Genomic DNA, 20,657 nt, shown 5'->3' on the forward strand with positions numbered 1-20,657 from the left:
ACTATCTTGTTTCTTTGTGGTTTTGATAAGTTACCTGTAAAAAGTAGTTTGCTATTAAGCCAACTCTCTGAAATAAATATAAAGATGAAAAGAACTGACTTATAGTAATTATAGGGCTTGACAATTTTCATGGTTGTGTTTAGGTAGCGATGTGATATCTCTGAAAGTGGAGATGGAAAGACATGTGAAAAATATAATTTTTTTAAGTGAATGGTTTTATTTCATTCAGGCTGAAGTTTATAATAGAATCCTTTCTTTTTAAAAATTTGTTATACCCTTTTCTTCCAACTGCATTACCTCTCATTCCATGCTTCAAATTGTGTAAAGTATGTGGTGAATTTACTTCCGTACTTTTCTTGAAATGCTTATAATCATATAAAATCCCGTTTATTTATATATGTATTAGCTTAATGAGAAGTATTTCTGTATGCATAATTTATTCGATGATCATTTTATCAATAACTATTAACTGTTTCCAGTGTTTTATCCATAACAAAATGATGCTATATATAGCCTTGAGATTAAAAGTGGTAAAAATACACAACAATAAATTAGAAGTACCGATTCTTAATGCTCCAACTGGGAACAAGGACCCTGAGCTTAGAGAGCCTTAGAAAACGGTGATTTCTGTGCCCAGCTGTTTTTCCATTCTAATTAGTGTTTTGATCTCATAACAGCAGAGCAAGAACCTTGCTGCACTAACTAAAGTACAAACCAGGTAAAATGACTTGAACCCTTAGACTAGTGGAGGTTTCTGGTTCTGCTTTGTTTCCTTCCTTTTCCCACACTTTTCTTCGTGATTTAGTCTCCTGGGAACTGGGCCTATCAGAACCACCTAAGATAATAACTTAATTTAAAGAATCTCGGGATCATACCAAATCAAGTTCCTAGGTATGACTCCCAGGCACCTTTTGCTATAAATCCTGTATATGAACATAACATCAACATAGAACCCAGGTTTTCTTAGGAGAAAAATATCTTAAGAGGTCTATGGGAGAGAAGAGAGTAAAGAGCAACCTAAAGATTCATGACATATATTCATATATTATAGTGATACTACGAGTAAACTGAAACTTGAAATGATGAAACTTTTATTGAGCATCATGCTGAAGCCCAGAAGAAAGTGCCACCTCCCACTGGGACTCCTCTAATCTGGCACTTCAAGATGTCCCCTCTGCTCAAGGATCTTTAAAAGCACTTTCTTTGAACCACAGATGTCCCATACTCCTTGAAATCCACAGAGGTGACCCACATCGGCCTGAAACTGCTCATAGAGGTCATGATGGATGCACCAATCCATGCAGAGAAGCATCTATCAGGAGAAGCAGTGATCTTGATGGGAGTACCTTTGGAAGCCAGCTGCTCCAGTTCTTTCATGAGCCTTTCCTCCAGCCCAGGGAAGAGAGTGGTGCCCCCAGAGAGCACAATTTCTGCAAAAAGATTCTTCTGGATGTCAGTGTCACATTTCATGATGCTGCTGGAGACCATTTTTGAGAGTCCTGGGCTGTGGATGCCCAGCTGGTCAGGCGCAAAAAGAACCTCAGGCACTTGGTACAGCTCCTCCCCAAAGTTGATGACATGTCCATCTGGCAGTCTGTATGCCCCCAGGACCTTTCCCCGACACTTGCGTAGCTCTTCCTCTGGCTCAAAGGCGATATAGCACAGCTTCTCTTTGATGTTATTTACCACGGCCTTGTTAAGGATGCAAGGGAAGTTACACCCGCCAGCAAAGAGGAGCCGGGTGAGGTGCTCTGTGATGTCCCTCCCTGCCATATAGAGTTTGGTGACTGCGTGAGGCAGGGAGTAACCCTCATAGACGGGGACAGTGCAAGTGACCCCATCACCACTGTCTACCACCAGGCCTGTGACACAGGCAGAGGCATAGAGCGCTGCCACTGCATGGTTAGACAGGTAAAAAGCAGGCACACTGAAGTTCTCAAACATAATTTCTGCAACCTTTTCTCGAATTGCTCTAGGGTTCAAAGAGGGCTCGGTCATAAGTACAGGCTGTTGGCTAGGCTTTACTCGCAGCTCCCACTCAAAGAGATGTTTCCAGAGTGTCTCCATGTCATCCCATCCTGTTACCAGTCCACGCTCAATGGGGTAGTGCAAATATAAGGCCTCATACTTGTACAGGGCTTCTTGCCCCACTAAGTACTTCTGATTGGGTCTTGCTGAAGGCTTGTTGAATTTAGGATATCCCAAGACAGAGTTAATGACATGGCGGGGCCCAAGCTCTCCAGACAGGCCTGCTTTGCAGAGTCCTGAACCATTGTCGAAAATTACAGCAGGAACATCTAATATGTGTGGATTAAACATGTCTGTGGCATGCTCTTCTGGACTACCCCCAAATAAAGAAAGAACACTTACATCACTTTGTGAGATGACAGGCACCTTTAGAATTTTTTAAGCTGCAGGGTTCCGAAGTTCTCAGGTTATCACCCACGTAGAACTAGTAGGCTGCCTTCAGTCTACAAGGAGAACCCATCCTCAACCTCTGAATCTTGTCTCCTTTCTGTAGGCCCAGGGCCTCCTGAGGCAACATGAAGGGTGATTGCCCTCTATGTCACAATCCAGCCAAGGCAACAATTGTTCCCCCTGAGACTCAGAGGGGCGGGGTCTCTTGAGCATCAGAGAGGTGGGGCCTTTTAAGCATCAAAGGGGTGGGAGCTCTTGACATCAGAGGGGTGGGGCCACTTGAGCCTCACAGGGGCAGAGCCACTGAGCCACTAGTACTCCCTACTTAGATACAAAGCCAAAGAAGTCAAATCATACCTACAGAGCTGCGAGAAACACTATTCTACATGCTTTTGCCTGGAATTCTGTGGTCACCTTTTTTAGATATATATTTAGGAATAGAATTGCTGAGTCATATGACAACCCCATGTTAAATCATTTGATTTTAATTGATGTAAGTTCTTTGTTCCAATGTGGTGGTGACACTTTACATTCCCACAGTCACTGTAGGAATGTTCCTACTTCTCCACATGCTTCTAAATTCTATTATCTGACTTGATGATTCTAGGCATTCTAGTATGTGTAAAATGTTATCTTATTGTGGTCTTGATCTACAGCTTTAAGTATCCATGTTGAGAGTCTTTTTAATGTGCTTCTTGGCCATTCTAATCTCTTCTTGGGGAAAATGTCTATGCAGACCCTTTGCTCCTTTTTCATTAGGTTGTCTTTTGATTACTACATTGTAACTGTTCTTTACACATTCAAGAGTCTAGTGTTTATCAGATACATTATGTGCATACATGCTCTTTTATTCTTATATTGTCTTTTCACTTTCTTGTTAGTGTTCCTGAAATTACAAAGCTTTTAAATTTTAAAGTAGTCAAGTTTCTCTGCGTTGTCATTTTTCGTTCATATTTTGTGTCATATCTAAGCATACATTATAAAATTTAAGATTCTTAAATTTATCTTTTTAAGTATTTTAAACTTTTCAATATTAATTAGTTTTTTCTAATTTTTATTTATGGTGTGCATTATGTTTTCAACTTCATCCTTTTGACTGCAGTTCTATTCAGTTGTTCTAGCACCATTTGTCGAAGATAATAATATTTCCCTCACAGAATGGCTAGTACCCTTTTCAAGCAACAGTTGACCATAGACACCTGGGTTTATTTTTGGACTCACTGTTCTATTCCATTGATCTATATGTCTGTCATCATGCTGGTAGCACACACTGCATTGATTTCTGTTACTCTGTAATAGACGTTGTAATTATGAAGTTTGAGTACTTATTTGTGCTTCCTTTGCAAGATTGTTTTGGCCATTTTGGGTCCCTTGCAATTCAATATGCATTTTAGGATCAACTTACCAATTCCTTCACAAATGTCACATGGAATTTTGATAGACATTGCCTTGAAACACTAGGTCAATTTGGGGAATATTATCATCTTAATAATGTCAACTCTTCCAATCCATGAACATGTGATTTTATTTTGCCATTCACTTACATATTATTTTAGTTTCTTCAAGCGATATTATCATTTTCAGAAACTTGTATACTAGTTTTGTTAATTTTTTATTTCTAAGTATTTTTTTAATAATTGGAATTGTTTTTGTGTTTTGTTTTGTTTTTTTTTAAATTTTATCTTCGATTCCGGGGGGAATACATGTGCTTGTTACATAGGTATTACATGTATAATGGTGGGAGTTGGGATTCTAGCGTACCCATTAACTAAATATTGGACATTGTATTCAATAGGTTATATTTTATCTTTCCCTCTTCTCCCACTCTCATCCCTTTGGAGTCTCCAGAATATATTTTGTCCCTCTTTATGTTCATGTGTATTATTTGTTTAGCTTCTACTTATAAGTGAGAACATGTGTATTTGATATTCTGCTTTTTTATGTTAGTTTTCTTAGGGTGATGGCCTTCAGCTCCATCCATGTTGCTGTAAGAGACATGACTTTATTCTACTGTATGGCTACATCGTATTCCATTGTGTATATATACCACATTTTCTTTTCCTAACTAACTGTTTGTAGACTCATAAGTTGGTTCCATAACTTTGCTATGGTAAATAGTGCAGCGATAAACATGTAAGCGCAGATGTCTTTTATATATAGTGAATTCTTTTCCATTGCTTAGATACCCAGTTGCAGGATTGCTGGATCAAATGGTGGTTCTATTTTTAATTCTGTGTCATATCTATATACTATTTTTCATAGTGAGTGAAGTAGCTTACTTTCCCACCAGTAGTGTATGAACATTCCGTTTTCTCCATGTGCATGTAAACATATGTTGTTTTTGACTTTTTTTAACAATAGTTATTCTTACTGGTGTAATATGGTATCTCTGCGGGGTATTCATTTTCATTTCTCTGATGATTAGTGATGTTCAGCATTTTCTTTTTTTTTTTTTTTTTTTTTTTGAGATGGAGTTTCACTCATGTTACCCAGGCTGGAGTGCAATGGCGCGATCTCGGCTCACCGCAACCTCCGCCTCCTGGGTTCAGGCAATTCTCCTGCCTCAGCCTCCTGAGTAGCTGGGATTACAGGCACGCGCCACCATGCCCAGCTAATTTTTTGTAGTTTTAGTAGAGACGGGGTTTCACCATGTTGACCAGGATGGTCTCAATCTCTTGACCTCGTGATCCACCCGCCTCGGCCTCCCAAAGTGCTGGGATTACAGGCGTGAGCCACCGTGCCCGGCCCTGTTCAGCATTTTCACATGTTTGTTGGCAGCTTGTATGTCTTCCTTTGAGAAGCATCTATTCATGTTCTTTGCCCACATTTTAATAGGGTTATTTGTATTTTTCCTTTGGATTTGCTTAAGTTTTTTACAGATTCTAGATTTTAGTCTTTTGTTGGATGCATACTTCACAAATATTTTCTCCCATTTTATAGGTTGTCTGTTTCCAGTCCAGAGATATGGAGGAGGAGTTAGCAGAGATAAGGATATATATAATACTAGCTAAAATTCCTAGTATTTGTTGATACATGTTTGAGAAAATGGAGAGACAGACAACCTCTATAACTATACATGTATTTCTAATTTGGAATTCAGAGAATATCATGGCTTGAGGGAAAATTTCACAATCTGAATTATACATATTTCAATTCAAATCTAGATTAATGGATAAAGTCGACTAAGTAAAAAATACAGATAGAAAACAAGATCTCAGGCACTCCTACACTTGGGTTCTATGTACAATAGAGAAAAGAGAGATAGGCTAAATGTATACTGTGAGAAAAGCTAGAAAGAGAACACCATTGCAACAACAACCAGAAATATGTTCTGCTCATGGCGGAATAATTGGTTCTAGATTTGACCACCACAAACACTGTTAACAACTACAAAAGTAAACAAAATATATGAGGCATTTGTTTTCAGGTACTGCTAATATGTATCTCTGAATTTACATCTTTGAAATTAAATAACCACGCTGATTTGTAGAAATTATCAAGTGGTCTAACAAATGTGAAATTATAGCTTCAAAAGAGCAGATAGGAAAAACAGAACATAAGAAAACAAAATCAAAAGCAAAAACACATGCTACTTGTGATTCCAACTCTGTTATGTAAACAGTTTGCTAATCATCATTTCTGTCCCTACAGCAAGAAAAAGTGGAACAAACTAAAAATGAGTAAATTTTATTTGCCTTGTCAAAGAATGGAGGCTACAGGGCACACCACCACTAGAAAATTCAAAGAAACAGGAAAAACTTACAGCTGAGAACTGCTTATCTACAGCCAAAGCCACTAGAGGCATAAATTAGTTGGAACACTCAAGTGCTAATTTTGAAAAATTGTTGAGGCTGATTGTAAATTAGTGTGAAAAAAAGCAAACAAACCTATGTGGGTTTCTACATCAAGGAATATCAGCAGATTCTCAAAGTGAGGACTTTTCCTCTTGTATCTGACAGGAGAATGGAAAGAATAATCCTTGTAAAACATGTCAAAAGATGTTTTTATAAGAAAGATCAACTCTAGGCTTCTATTTCACCAAAGACGAAAGAGCCATACTGCTGAAGAAACAATTGTGAGGGTCACAGTTGAGAAAAGTTTATTAAACACTGAGATTTAACATAAGATAATAGAAGGCTTTATACCCTCTGCACCTCACTACCACATCAATAGGCTTCAGTATAATAAAAGAGGATTAGGAAAAAAATGAACTGCAAAATGCAATCCTCTAAGGAGTACTCAGGAAAGCTGAAAGGCAAGAGAAGAGGCAAAAACAGAGACACAAGAGGATTTTAAAGCTTTTACCTCCTACAGATATAACAATCATTAAACATAGCCCAACTCCTAGCCATATAATATAAATGTTTACACTATGGGTTTATGTACTTTAGTTCCTATAATTGATACATGTCAAAGGACAATAAATCTTGGGACCCCCAAATCACTAAGCCAAAGGGTGTCAGGCAATCCTGCCTCCCATTTTATTCCTAGATAATATAGCTACAAAGAGGCCGGGTGCAGTGCCTCACTTCTGTAATCTCAGCACTTTGAGAGACTGAGGAGGGGTGTGTCACCTGAGGTCAGGAGTTCAAAACCAGACTGGCCAACATAATGAAACACCATCTCTACTAAAAACAAAAAAATTAGCCAGGCCTGGTGGCATGTGCCTGTAGTCCCAGCTATTTAAGTGACTGAGGCTGGAGAATCGCTTAAATCCGGGAGGCGAAGGTTGCAGTGAGCCAAGATAGCACCACTGCCCTCCAGCCTGGGCGACTAGGTCTCAAAAAAAAGAAAAAAAAAAGGCAACAAAGAAAAAAAAAAGGCTACATATCTCCATCACAATTTACCCGCAGGGAAATTCCTTGTGGATCTCAAGATCTTTACACTAAAACAGTTCTGTTGAATTTCACTCTGACAATGTAAGTTGACAGCTTATCTTCACAGGTGACAAAGACCAGAGCTCAAAGTCATCTTTCTGCTCACCTGAGACAAATACATATCTGATTGCTTTCTCTGACCTATTGTTTATGTAAAAATGCATATTTGCTGGAGTCAGACTAAGGCATACGTGAGTATTCCTCTATTCGTTTTCACATGTAAATTATGTATTTGTGAAAGGCTGATCAAAGACCCAAAATATCATCTACCTGTGACCTGGAAGCCCCTACCTCCAGAGTTGTCCCATCTTCCCAGATAGAAAGAATGTACATCTTACACATAATGATTGATGCCTCATGTCTCCCTAAAATGAATAAAACCAAACTGTTCCCTGACCACCTTGGACACATGTTGTCAGGATGTCCTGAGGGCTGCGTCATGAGGCATTGGTTACTCATATTTGGCTCAGAATGAATATTTTCAGATATTTTACAGTGTTTTCGACTCAGTGAAGAACATGTGTAGCTTTCTCAAAAACATTACAGGACATATCAAAGGCAAGAAAATGCCGTCTGAAGAGACAAATCAGACATCATAACCAACTCAGATGTAAGAGACTTGATAATTATCAGAAAAGGAATTTAAAATAACAATGGTTGATATGTTAGGGCTGTAATGGAACAGCAAAAACACACACAAATGTACAAATGATGAAAGCAGAGAGGAGAAATCTCTAAGAAATAATCAAAGGGAAATATCACAAATAAAAATGCTCTAACAGCAATGTAAGAAAAAATTGTAAAGTAGGAAATTCCAAGAAACATTTTCTCCACAGCCACACTAAAAAATTGAGCAAAATTTGTCAGAATCAATTTTGATGGAACACAGAAAAATAGTAAAAAAAAATTACAGCTACCAAGCAGACACTGAATTAAGTAAAGAGTGATATGAAGAGAACAGTAAAGCTTTGTGGAATCTTAATCCAGCTTTCCATAACCCTATCCCTGGTGTGGCAGTAATCTTGAAGATGGCAATTGGTATTCTCAATAAAGTTAACTGACTCTGGAGGGAGCAGAGTGGACCTCATTCACAAGTAATAGTGTTTGTCAGTTATGATCTTTCTAGGGTTTCCTTGAAGAACTTCTAGAAGCCTCTTGCTATTGTTTTGGCTAATGTGGAACTCTCTGATGGCAGAAAAGCAGCTAGGCAATGTGTTCAAAAAAAAATAAAAAACAAAACAAAACAGTGAAAGGCAAGTGAACAAGCCACTGTTGCCTGGAGCAAGGTATTAGAGTCAAGACAAGCAATGAAGACTCCAGAAGTCTGGGTGGAAAAGCTGGAGGGAGTGTTATTTTGGGGAATAAGGGCTTTGAAAAGCTTCTGAATATAACAGGATATTTAGAAAGCCATAAACACAACCATAGCCATAGGCAGGGTCAGAAAAGTCCTGAGAAGAAACAAAACTTTCACTTATAGCTGATTTTGAGGCTCAACATAAATGGGAAGTGAAAGCTAAGGCAGAAGTATAAAAGGCCTGGCTATATGTTGAATGAGTGCTTCAATAAACACTCAAATGACAAAGACTGGGAGAGTAATTAAAATTAATATTTAAAAAAATTTACCTCAAATGTTTAAAGAAACGTTTACATGATCACTAAATAACCACAAGTCAAAGGAACTTCAGAGACTATGTATGACAAAAAATACAGTTTTCAAAAAATAGTTTAGAAAAGTCACTAAACAAAAAAGTTAGTAGTGACCCAGCAAGCAACAACAACAAAACCTTGAGGAGGAGGAAGTACCTGATATCTCTGGGTACTATATTACATTATTTAAAATATTCAGTTTTCAACAAAAATTTATGAAACATGCAAAAAATGAGAGAATGTATGGCCCACTAAAAAAAATAATAGAAATTGTTCATAACAAATCACACACACACACACACACACACACCCACTAGACTTAGGAAAAAATCCTTTAAATTAACTGTCTTAAATATATTTAAGAAAATCACAGATGAAGATGCAAATAAAATAGTCAAATAATGTCTCAATAAATAGAGACTATCAATAAAGACAAAAGTTATAGAAAGAAACTGACAGGAATTCTGAAGCTGAAAAGTGCAATAGGTGAAATAATAAATGTACTAAAGGATTTAAAAAGTACATTTGAGAGAACAAAAAAGAATTAACAAATTTAAAGAAGAGTTAGTTGATTATCCAGTTTGATGAGGGGAGAAGAGCAGAAAAAAATAACAGAGGATAGAAGATACAAGGTAGGTCACAAAGGCTACTTGAAAAAACAATGGCCAAAAATTTCTCTTATTTTATAAAATGCATAAATCTACACATCTCATAAGTTCAATAAACTCCAAATAAGATAAATATTAGGAAATCCCCAACAATATACATTATAATCAAATTACTGACTGTGAAAACAGCCAGAGAAAAGCAATTTGTTATGCATAAGTGATCCTCAACAACAGTAACAACCAATTCCCCATCAAATACCATAAAAGCCAGAATGTAGTGGGTTAATATTATAGTTTTAGAAATTTAGAATTAAAAAAAAATTCTAATATTTAAAAATATATATCGACAAAATTCTGTATCTGGCAAGATTATTTTAAAAAAATAAAGAGAAATTAAGACATTCCCAGATCAACAAAAACTTCTATTGTGTCCAAAAATACAAATAAGTTAAAGTGAAAGGATGCAAAGGATATTAAGTAAATAATTTTACAAGAGACAAAGAAGGACATTATATATTGAAAAACTATAAATTCATTAAAAAGGTATAAAAATTATAAACATATCTACACTTAAAAAAAGAACCCCCAAGTACATGAAGAAAAAACTGCCATAAATAAAGAGAAAAATAGAAAGTTCTACAATAAATGGAGACTTCAACATGGTATTTTCAATAATTAATAAACCTACCAAACAGAAGACCAATAGAGGCAGTAGAAGATATATATAACACTATAAACCACATAGGCCTAACACACTATAGGATACCGTGTCCCAGAATAGTGGAGTACACATTCTCCTGAAGTTCGCATAGGAAATTATTCAGGATAAACCATATGTTAAGAAATCAAAGTACATTTTCAAAGTTTTAAATTATAAGAAGTATCTTTCTCAAACACAATAAAATGAAACAAAAAAATAACAGACTGAAAACTTAAAAATTCACAAATTAGTGAAAATTAACAACACACTAGAAAATAGCCAATGGGTCAAATAAAAACCACAAGGAAATCAAGAAAGTACTTTGAGAGGGAAGGAGGGAAATAAAGATTGGAGTGAGGTAAATGAAACTGACAAAGAAAAAAATAGAGAAAATGAACAAAAACAAAGTTGAATAAGAAGCTCAACAAACCTTGCAAAACAGCTAGAGTGACTAGAAGAAAATGTATAGAAAAATCATTACAATCAGAAATGAAGTAAGGACATTAATTATGGCCTAACAGTAATAAAAAGAACAGTAAGGGAATACCATGACCAATTGAATGACAAACAATTAGATAATCTAGATCTAGTAGAAAAATTCCTTCAAACACACAAATTGCCAAAAATGACTCAAGAATAAATATAAAATAGGGACAGATCTGTAACAAATAGTGGGGTTAATTTAGTAATCACAAGCCACCTAGCCTTAGTAAAATTGATAAGCCTCTTCCAAGGCTAACTAATGATAACAGAAAAACTTTAGCCAAGTTAAATTTGAAGGAGTTTGATCAATGAATCAATTTGTGAATCAGGCAGCCTTTTGGGCCAAGGTAGATAGGCTCAGAGGCTAGCTACAGCACAGCCACATGGTGGAAGACAATTCATGGACAGAAAAACAAAAATAATGTACAGAAAACTGAAATGAGATACAGAAACAACTGGATTGGCTACAGCTCGGTATTTGCCTTATTTGAATGCCGTTCAATCAGTTGAATACATTTGATTGGCTGAAATTCAGTGATTGGCACAGTTGTGGGCTACATTCTGTTTACATCTCCACTTGTTGTAGTTTATGATGTACAGAAAAACCTTTAGGCTGAATTTAAAGTATGTAAGGAGGCAACTTTGCCTAAACTTGATTTAGCACTAAGAAAAAAAGGGCACAAATTACGAGTATTGGTCATGGAAGAGGGATCATTGCTATAGGTTTAATGGACATTGAAAAGATAATCATAGCATATATTGAACAACTCTAGGCCAACACATTTCATATCCTGGATTCAATGGACCAAATTCTTGAAAGACACAATCTGGCAAAATTCAAACAAGAACAACATAGACAATCTGAACAGGCATATATCTTTTAAATGTATTTTTTAATGTAAAGACATTTTAAAAACAAAGCAACAGGCCTAGATGGGTATACTGCAGAATCCTACCAATCATATGAAAAAGAAATTACATCAATTCTCCACAATATCCTCCAGAATATAGAAGCAGAAGGAATACTTACTCATTTTATCAGGCTGTAGTGAACTCATTATTTTGTTTGCCTCAGCTTCCACAGTCATTACAAGTTTAACTTTCTCAAAACAGAAGCAGGGCTCAGTTACCTTTGAAACAGTATCCAACTCTACACCACACTCAAATGATTTGAGATGGTGGCAAAAGATAAAACTGTAAAGGTATTTCTTTTGCCTCATAGACTGGGCTTGCTGCTGTCCCTCTACTGCTTACTTTAAATGGACCATCCAGTTATTTGTCCATGAACTTAAACTGACCCATAGTCTATTCCCTTAAGTACGTACTGCCAGTAACCATGACTCTTCATTTCTGGCTCTTGACCTGGGAACAGAAGACTGCCCTTCTCATTCTTTATGCTTTCATTGCCCAGGGTTTGTGAGTAAAAATCTTTGAATTTATTTTCTATTATAGTGGTGTTTTAAATTTGCAGTTTCTATCACAAGAACCAGAGACTACACAAGGATGGCTTTTCCCTAGAACACTAGGAGGGGAGGAGGATCCAATATACTAGACTTTGAATATCACCCACACAAGATGGTGAACATAATTTATAAATATGTGTTTACTGCTCTACCAACTGGTCATTACTCCATTATTTTTCCTCTCTTCAGGCCTTCATATTCCCTAAGATGGATTGATATTGAAATTAGAGTAATTAAAAAGCCTACAATAGCCTCTATGTGTTCAAGTTAAAGAAAGAATCACAATTCTCTCAGTTTAAATCAAATCCAGAAATCATTAAGCTTACCGAGGAAGACATAGCAAAAGCTGAGAGAGCCTGAAAACTAAGTTCCTTGTACTAAACAGTTAACCAAGTTGGGAATGCAGATAAAAACTTCTTGAAGGAAGTAAAATTGCTGCTCCAGTGAACATACAAATTATAAGAAAATACAATGGTCTTATTGTTGATATGGAGAAAATTGTAGTTGTATGGATAGAAGACCTACCAGCCACCACACTCCTTAGGCCAAAACCTAATTCAGAATAAGGTGCTAACTCTCTACAATTCTATGAACGCTGAAAGAGGTGAGAAAGCTGCAGAAAACAAGTCCGAAGTTAGCAAAGGTGGGTTCACAAAATTTAAGGAAAGAAGCTATCTCCATAACATAAAAGTGCAAGGTGAAGCAGCAAGTGGTGATATAGAAGCTACAGCAAGTTATTTCTAAGATTTAGCTAAAATAACTGCTGAAGGTGGCTACACTAAAACATAGATTTTATGTGTAGATAAAGCACCCTTATGTTGGAAGAAGATGCCACCTAGCACTTTCATAGCTAAAGAAGAGGTCAATGTCTGGCCTCAAAGCTACGAAGAACAGGTTAACTCTCTTGTTAGAAGCTAATGTAGCTGATGACTTTCAGTTAAAGCCAATGCTCATCTACCATTCCAAAAGTACTAGGGCCCTTAAGAATTATTTTAAATCTATTCTGCCTGTGCTCTATAAGTGAAACAACAAAGACTGGATGACAGCACTCTGTTTACAGCATGATTTACTATTTTAAGCTCACTGTTCAGACCTACTGCCAATAAAATAGGATTTCTTTCAAAGTAGCACTGTGCCTTGTCACCCAAGAGCTCTGATGCAGATGTACAAGGAAACAAATGTTATTTTCATACCTACCAACACAACATCCATTCTTCAGCCAATGTATCAGAGTCACTTTGACGTACAAGTCTTATAAGTTAAGATATACATTTCATAAGGATATAGTTCTCATAGCTGCTGATTCTTCTGATGGATCTGGGCAAAGAAAATTGAAATCTTCATGAGTGGATTCACCATTCTAGATGCCACTGAGAACAAATGGAGGAGGTTAAAGTACCAGTGTTAACAGGAGTTTGGAAGAAGTTGATTACAACCCTTATGGATGACTTTTATTAGGAGTTAAACACTTCAGAGAAGAGAGTAACTGCAAATGTGCTAAAAATAGCAAGATAACTGAAATTAGAAGTGGGATCTGAATACATGACTGACTGGCTGCACTCATGTTAAAGATTTAATGTGTAAAGAGTTGTTTCTTATGGATAAGCAAAGAAAGTGGTTTCTGAACAAACCACTCTTTACCCATTAAAGCTTTAACATGAGTTTGTAGCAAGTCAATCATGTATTTAGGCCCCACTTCTAATTTCAGCTGTCTTGCTATTTTTACCACATCTGCAGTGACCCACATGTATGTTTATTGCCGCTCTACTTATGATAGCAAAGACATGGAACCAACCCAAATGCCCATCAAAGATAGGCTGGATAAAAATTGTGGTAAATATACACCATGGAATACTATGCAGCCATAAAAAGGAATTAGATCCTGTCCTTTACACGGACATGGATGAAGCTGGAAGCCATCATCCTGACCAAACTAACACAGGAACAGAAAACCAAACACCACATGTTCTCACTTATGAGTAGGGGTTGAATAATTAGATCACATGGACACAGGGAGGGGAAAAGCACATACTGGGGCCTGTCAGGAGGTGGGATGCAAGAGTAGGGAGCGCATTGAGACAAATAGCTAATGCATGTTGGACTTAAAACCTAAATGATAGGTTGATAGGTGTAGCAAACCACCATGGCACACCTATACCTATGTAACAAACCTGCACATCCTGCACTTGTATCCTGGAACTTAAAATACAATAAAATTAAATTAAATTAAAACAAAACAACAGATTGACAAGAATATCATATTTCATTGACTAAGATGCCAGGGATTCTTTTTTTTTTTTTGAGTCGGAGTTTCGCTCTTGTTACCCAGGCTGGAGTGCAATGACGCAATCTCGGCTCACCGCAACCTCCGCCTCCTGGGTTCAGGCAATTCTCCTGCCTCAGCCTCCTGAGTAGCTGGGATTACAGGCACGTGCCACCATGCCCAGCTAATTTTTTTGTATTTTTAGTAGAGATGGGGTTTCACCATCTTGACCAGGATGGTCTTGATCTCTTGACCTCATGATCCACCCGCCTCGGCCTCCCAAAGTGCTGGGATTACAGGCGTGAGCCACCGCGCCCAGCCAGGGATTCTTAAATGCCCCATTATTAAAAAAAAAAAAAAAAAAAAAAAAAAAAAAAAAAGAAGGAAAGTGGTTTCTCCTCTTTAAAATGAACATTGCTGAAATGATAAATAATTTAGAATATTATATAAACTTAATTGATAATGCAATGACAAAATTTGAGAGAATTTACTCCAGTTTTAAAAGAAGCTCTGCTGTGGGTAAAATGCTATCAAATCACATTACATGTTACAGAGAAATCTTTAATAAAAGAAAGACTTGACGCAGAAAACTTCACTGTTTTCTTATTTTAATAAATTGCTTCAGTCATTCCAAAGCCACCACCACCCTAATCAGTCAGCAGCCATCAACATTGAGGCAAAGCCCTCCACCACCAAAAAGATAGGACTTCCTGAAGTTTCAGATGATCACTAACAATTTTACTAATAAAATATTTTTAATCAAGGTATGCTTATAATGCTATTACACAGTTGATAGACTGTAGTATAATCATAACTTTTATATATACACTAAGAAATCAAATTATTGATGTGACTTCCTCTATTGTGATATACTTGAACTGAACTCACAGTATTTGTAAGGTATACTTGTATTTTACTAAGCAATTTGAAATGTATGCCCACACAAAAAGCTGCGATCTGAACAGGAATGTTTACTGCTACTTTATTCAGCTTGTAGCTTTTTGGAAGAAACCAAAATGCCATTCAATGAATGAAGAAATAAATGATGAAAATAAATATTATTAAATCATTGAAACACATGGATGAATGAATGCCGACTTTGGTTAAAGAAGTCAACGTATATGGGATGCATATTGTATAGTTTTATTTATAGGACATTCTGGAACAGGAAATCATAGAAAATGTAAAAAGATCAGTGATTTCCAGGGTTTCAAGAGGAAAATCGGAGTGTTGACTTGGTGAAGCACACATACATTTTTAGGGTAGAGAAATCCCCTATAGTGTGCTACTGTAATGGTGAATACGTGACATTATGTATTTGTGAAAACACTTAAGACTTTATAGCACAATGAATGACTTTATAACGGATGTAAAGTTTTGGAAAAAGGCGTATCCTAGGAGATTGGGGAAATTTCAGAATTGATTAGAGTGTAACTAAACAACCTCAATGTGTTAGAAATTTATAAAATACTGTCATTTTAGTGAGTGGAGGTAAATGTTGCTGAACCAGATAACTTTGGAAATGAGTGGAATTTGTAAGACTAAATGCAAGAGACACTGTACATAAGCTCTGTAATCTAGTCAATAATGTTGTTTCCTTCAGAAGTGCAGGTAAACAATTCTGATACCATTTTATTTGCATGCTAAAGTTGAATAATTAAATAAATGGATAGTGGATAGTAGGCACCAGGTTTCTCACTGCTGAAGTGAGAGGTTACCAATAAGTAAAGGCAAGAGGCTAGTATGATCTGTGTGGTATTAACTGGAATTTAAGACATCAGTATAAACTAATATTTAGCTTGATGTAGATACAAATGATGTTATATAGAAAAATATGTGCATAGTTAGCATACAAACATATATTTTCTTGATCTATCAGCTGAGAAGGCCTAGAAGTAATATCTCAGTAACAAAGTGGAAACCTATATCTTAGATCTTGATTTCTAATATAATTCTCCAGTTAAAAGAAAGAACTCTTATGTGGGAGCTAAGCTATGAGGATGCAAAGGCATAGGAATGATACACAGGACTTAGGGATTTGGGAGAAAGGTTGGGGGTGGTGAGGGATAAAAGACTACACCTTGGGCATAGTTACACTGCTCGGGTGATGGGCACACCAAAATCTTAGGAATCACCACTAAAGAACTTATTCATCACCTGCCTATGTACACGTGGGCACAGGGAAGGGAACAACACTCACAGGGCTCGGTGCGGGGTGGAAGGGAGGGACAGCAGCTGGGGGCAGGGAAGATGAGGAGGGATAACACTGGGAGAAATGCCTGATGTAGGCAACGGGTGGGTGGGGGTGGAGGGGATGGAGACAGCAAACCACCATGGTATGTACATGCAAACCACTATGGCATGTATGTACCTATGCAACAATCCTGCAGGATGCAGGATGTGCACATGTACCCCAGAGCCCAAAGTAAAAAAAAAAAAAAAAAAACAACTTATTCATGTAACCAAATGCCATGTATTCCCCCAAAACCTATTGAAATAAAAAACAAAAAAATTAATTAGAAAAAAGAAAAGAATAAATTGATGGTAAAACGTGGCAATGTTGATTTGGGAAAAAATAAATACATATGTCTTGTTTTAATTTTGATATATGGAGCTTTGAAGACAATTCATATGTCTCTTTGAACTCATGAATAATAATTGCAATATATAAAAATTTTTCATGTTAAAATTAAAATCAGACAAATATTTGAAGAAAAAATAATGTACAAAAAGGATTCAGGGTATATTAGAAAAATGTCTGATTTTAGGACTGGGGAAGAAAATATAAAAAATTATCTTATAGTGCCAAAACATAAAAACAGTGCTAAAAATACAGTTCAAAATGTAGGGGGTATGTCAAGTCTGGTGACTGAAAGGATGAGCTATTTGCCAAAGTTGGAAAATATAAGCAACAAAATAAATAAAGCTGTATGGGATTATAGCCCAATATATAAATAAATGCTTTCAAGTACATACTGATATCAATAAATAGTTGAAAACAATTAAAATAAGGGATAAAGGAGAAATCTGGCTTGCAAAATAATTTCAAATAACCTATTTAGATACTCTACATTCAGTGAAGTGCCTCTGCTTTTCACATGTGTGCTGCATATAATGACCTGTTTCCAAAGAGTACAGTATGGAAAAAAGTAAAATGGTAAATTTAAAGTGGAAAGGCCAGTCACAGTGTCTCAAACCTGTAATCTCAGCACTTTGAGAGGTAGAAACAGGCAGATCATTTCAGCCCAGGAGCGAAAGATCAGTCTGTACAACATGGGGAGACTCTGTATCTACAATTAAAAAAAAATAGCATAGTGTGGTGGCACATACCTGTGGTCCCAGCTACTCAAGAGGCTGAGGCAGGAGGATTGCTTAAGCCAAGGTGGTCAAAGCTTCAGTGAGCCATGTTTGTGCCACTGCACTTCAACCTGGTTGACAAAGGGAGACCCTATCTCAATTAAATAAAAATAAATAAATAAATATAAAGTAGACAAACCTAGCAAGCCCTTCCTCATCCAGATAATCACAATGAACATTATCATAATAAGTAATATTGATAATAGGTATACTAGATATTCTATAATGAAAATGAAAATTTATATCTGTAGCAATCGTCCCAAAAAAGTAAACCCCAGTCTAATCATTTATTTATTTTCTATAAGTATATACATTCTGCCATATTAATATTTCTCAAAATTCCCAAAGTCACCAAACACAAGGAAAGCCTGAGAAACTGTCACAATTAAGAGCCTAAAGCAACATGATGACAAAATGTAAAGTGTTATCTTGTATGGAATATTGGAGCAGAACAAAAGGATATTAATTAAAAACAGTAAATCTGAAAAAGTTATACGCTTACATTCTAATAAAGTATCAATACTAGGTTATTATAATAAATATATTATACAAAATTAAGTCAATAATAGGTAAAAATGTGTATGTAAATATAAGAACAATTCTGTCTTCAAATTTACATTTCTTATAAAAAGCATTTCAAAAATAAATATTAAATTCAAAATTTGATTAAAAATATCAGCCTGTAGCATACTTTAAAACCATCAGACACCAGTAAAAACTCTAAAATATCATAGTAAAACTACTGAAAATAAAAGCTAAAGAGAAAATTTTTTCTGGCTTTGTTGAGGTATAATTGACAAAAATTCTACGTACTTAAGGTATATAGCACAATGTTTTGAAATACATATATTGTGAAATGATTGCCAAAATAAAGCTAATTTACATGTACATCACCTCACATAATTGTGGGGGGGGTGTGTGTGTGTGTGTGTGTGTGTGTGTGTTGAGAACCTTTAAGACTGACTCTTGGGAAATTTCAAGTATGCAATACAATATTGTTAACTACTAATATATTCACCATTAATACAGCATTATTAACTATACTCAATAACCATTCTACTCTGTGTCATGCGTTCTAATTTTTTAGATTCCATGCATAAGGGAGATTATGCAGAATTTGTCTTTTTGTGTCTAGCTTATTTCACTTAGCATAATGTTATTCAAGTTAATCCATGTTTGAAAAACTGACAGGATTCTTCTTTTTTTAAGGCTGAATGATATGTCATTGCATTCATATACTACATTTTTTTAATCTGTTGATTTGTTGATGGGCATTTAGGATAAGTCCATGTCTTGGTTATTGTAAACAGTGCTACAATAAATATGGGAGTGCAGATATTTCTTTAAGACATTGATTTTATTTCTTTTGAGCATATACCCAGAAATGAAATTGCTGAATTATATGGCAGTTCTATTTTTTATTTTGGGGGGGAGCTTCCATACCATTATTCATAACAACTACATAAATGTACATTATCAACAACAAAGTAAAAGTATTGCCTCTTCTCCTCATCCTCACCAACACTTACCCTATTTTGTCTTTTTGATCATAACCATTCTAACTGGTTTCAGGTGACATCCTTTTGTGGTTTTCATTTGCATTTCCCTGAAGATTAGTTGCTTTGAGCAGTTTTCCTATACCTCTGGCCATTTGGATGTCTTCCTTTGAGAACTGGCTATTCAAGTTTTTTGCCCTTTTAAAAATTAGTTTATTTCTTTCCCGACTTTTGAGTTGATTGATTTCCTAACATATTTTTGTGGGTTCTTTTCAGAAATATCTATTCAGGTCTTTTTTCTCATTTTAAAATAGGGTTATTTGTTTTTTTTTTTTTAATTGAGTTTTTTGAGTTTCTAACATATTTTGGATATTAACCCTCTACCAGATGAATAGTTTGCAAATATTTTCTCCTACCCTATAGGTCATCTCTTAATTTGATTATTTCCTTTGCTATGCAGAAGCTCTTTAGTTTCATGTAATCCCATTTGCCTATTCTTCCTTGTTGCCTGTGATTTTAGAGTCATATCCAAAACAGTAATAGTCCATACCAATATCAGGTAGCTTTTTTCTACAAGTTTTCTTCCATTAGTTTTACAATGTTAGAATCTGATGTTTAAGTTGTTAATCCCTTTTCAGAGACATTTTTAAAGCAGACAAAAAGGGCCATGTTTTATGTAGGAGCGAAATTATAAACAATTTTTTCAACTTCTCATCAAAAACAGTGGAGGACAGATGACTATGGAATGATGAAATTTTTATCCAGTAAAAAGATTTCTCATAAATGAAAAAAAGTGAAGACATTTTCAAGTAAACAGAAGTTGAGTGAATTTATTGCCAGCACACCCTCAATAAAATAAATACTACAGGGAGTTTCTCAGGCTAATGGACAATCTCTGATTTACAGGGAGAAACTAACCATATCAGAGACGGTAAATGTATAAACATTAAATATTCTTTTTCTTCTTTTAATTTTTGTAAAAGGCAACTGACTTTTCAAACCAAAGCATTTTCACTGCAAAGTATTGTATTGTGGATATGGAAATGTGCATCAAAGTAAATTAAATCAAAACAATAATATAATTAATGGAAGTAAACTGAATTGTATCTTTATAAGTATTTTAAATTTTATGTGAAAGGGCAAAATATTAATTCTGTAGAGATGTTAAGCAGCATATGTTATCAGGGAATTGAAAATTAAAACAGCAGTGTGATACCTCTGCACATCTACTAAAATATCTATAATTCAAAAAACCGAAAACAACAAATGCTGGTAATGGTGTGGAGTAACAGAAACACTTATTCTTTGCTAATAGGAATGCAAAATGGTATGGCCATTTTGAAAG

At 35.7% G+C, this 20,657-nt stretch overlaps 1 protein-coding gene across 1 annotated transcript; it reads right to left on the bottom strand.

Annotated features, from left to right (window-relative positions):
• Window positions 1-1,074: 1,074 nt before the first annotated feature.
• On the bottom strand, window positions 1,075-2,511 carry LOC116540875 (actin-related protein T1). Its single transcript, XM_032264666.1, has one exon. It carries the CDS (start codon window positions 2,317-2,319, stop codon window positions 1,189-1,191), a length of 1,131 nt encoding a protein of 376 aa, XP_032120557.1. The 5' UTR covers window positions 2,320-2,511; the 3' UTR covers window positions 1,075-1,188.
• Between the last annotated feature and the right edge of the window lie 18,146 nt (window positions 2,512-20,657).

This window comes from Sapajus apella, unplaced genomic scaffold, assembly GCF_009761245.1.
Source record: "Sapajus apella isolate SASKATOON/1434 unplaced genomic scaffold, GSC_monkey_1.0 scaffold145, whole genome shotgun sequence".
Lineage (NCBI taxonomy): Eukaryota > Metazoa > Chordata > Mammalia > Primates > Cebidae > Sapajus > Sapajus apella.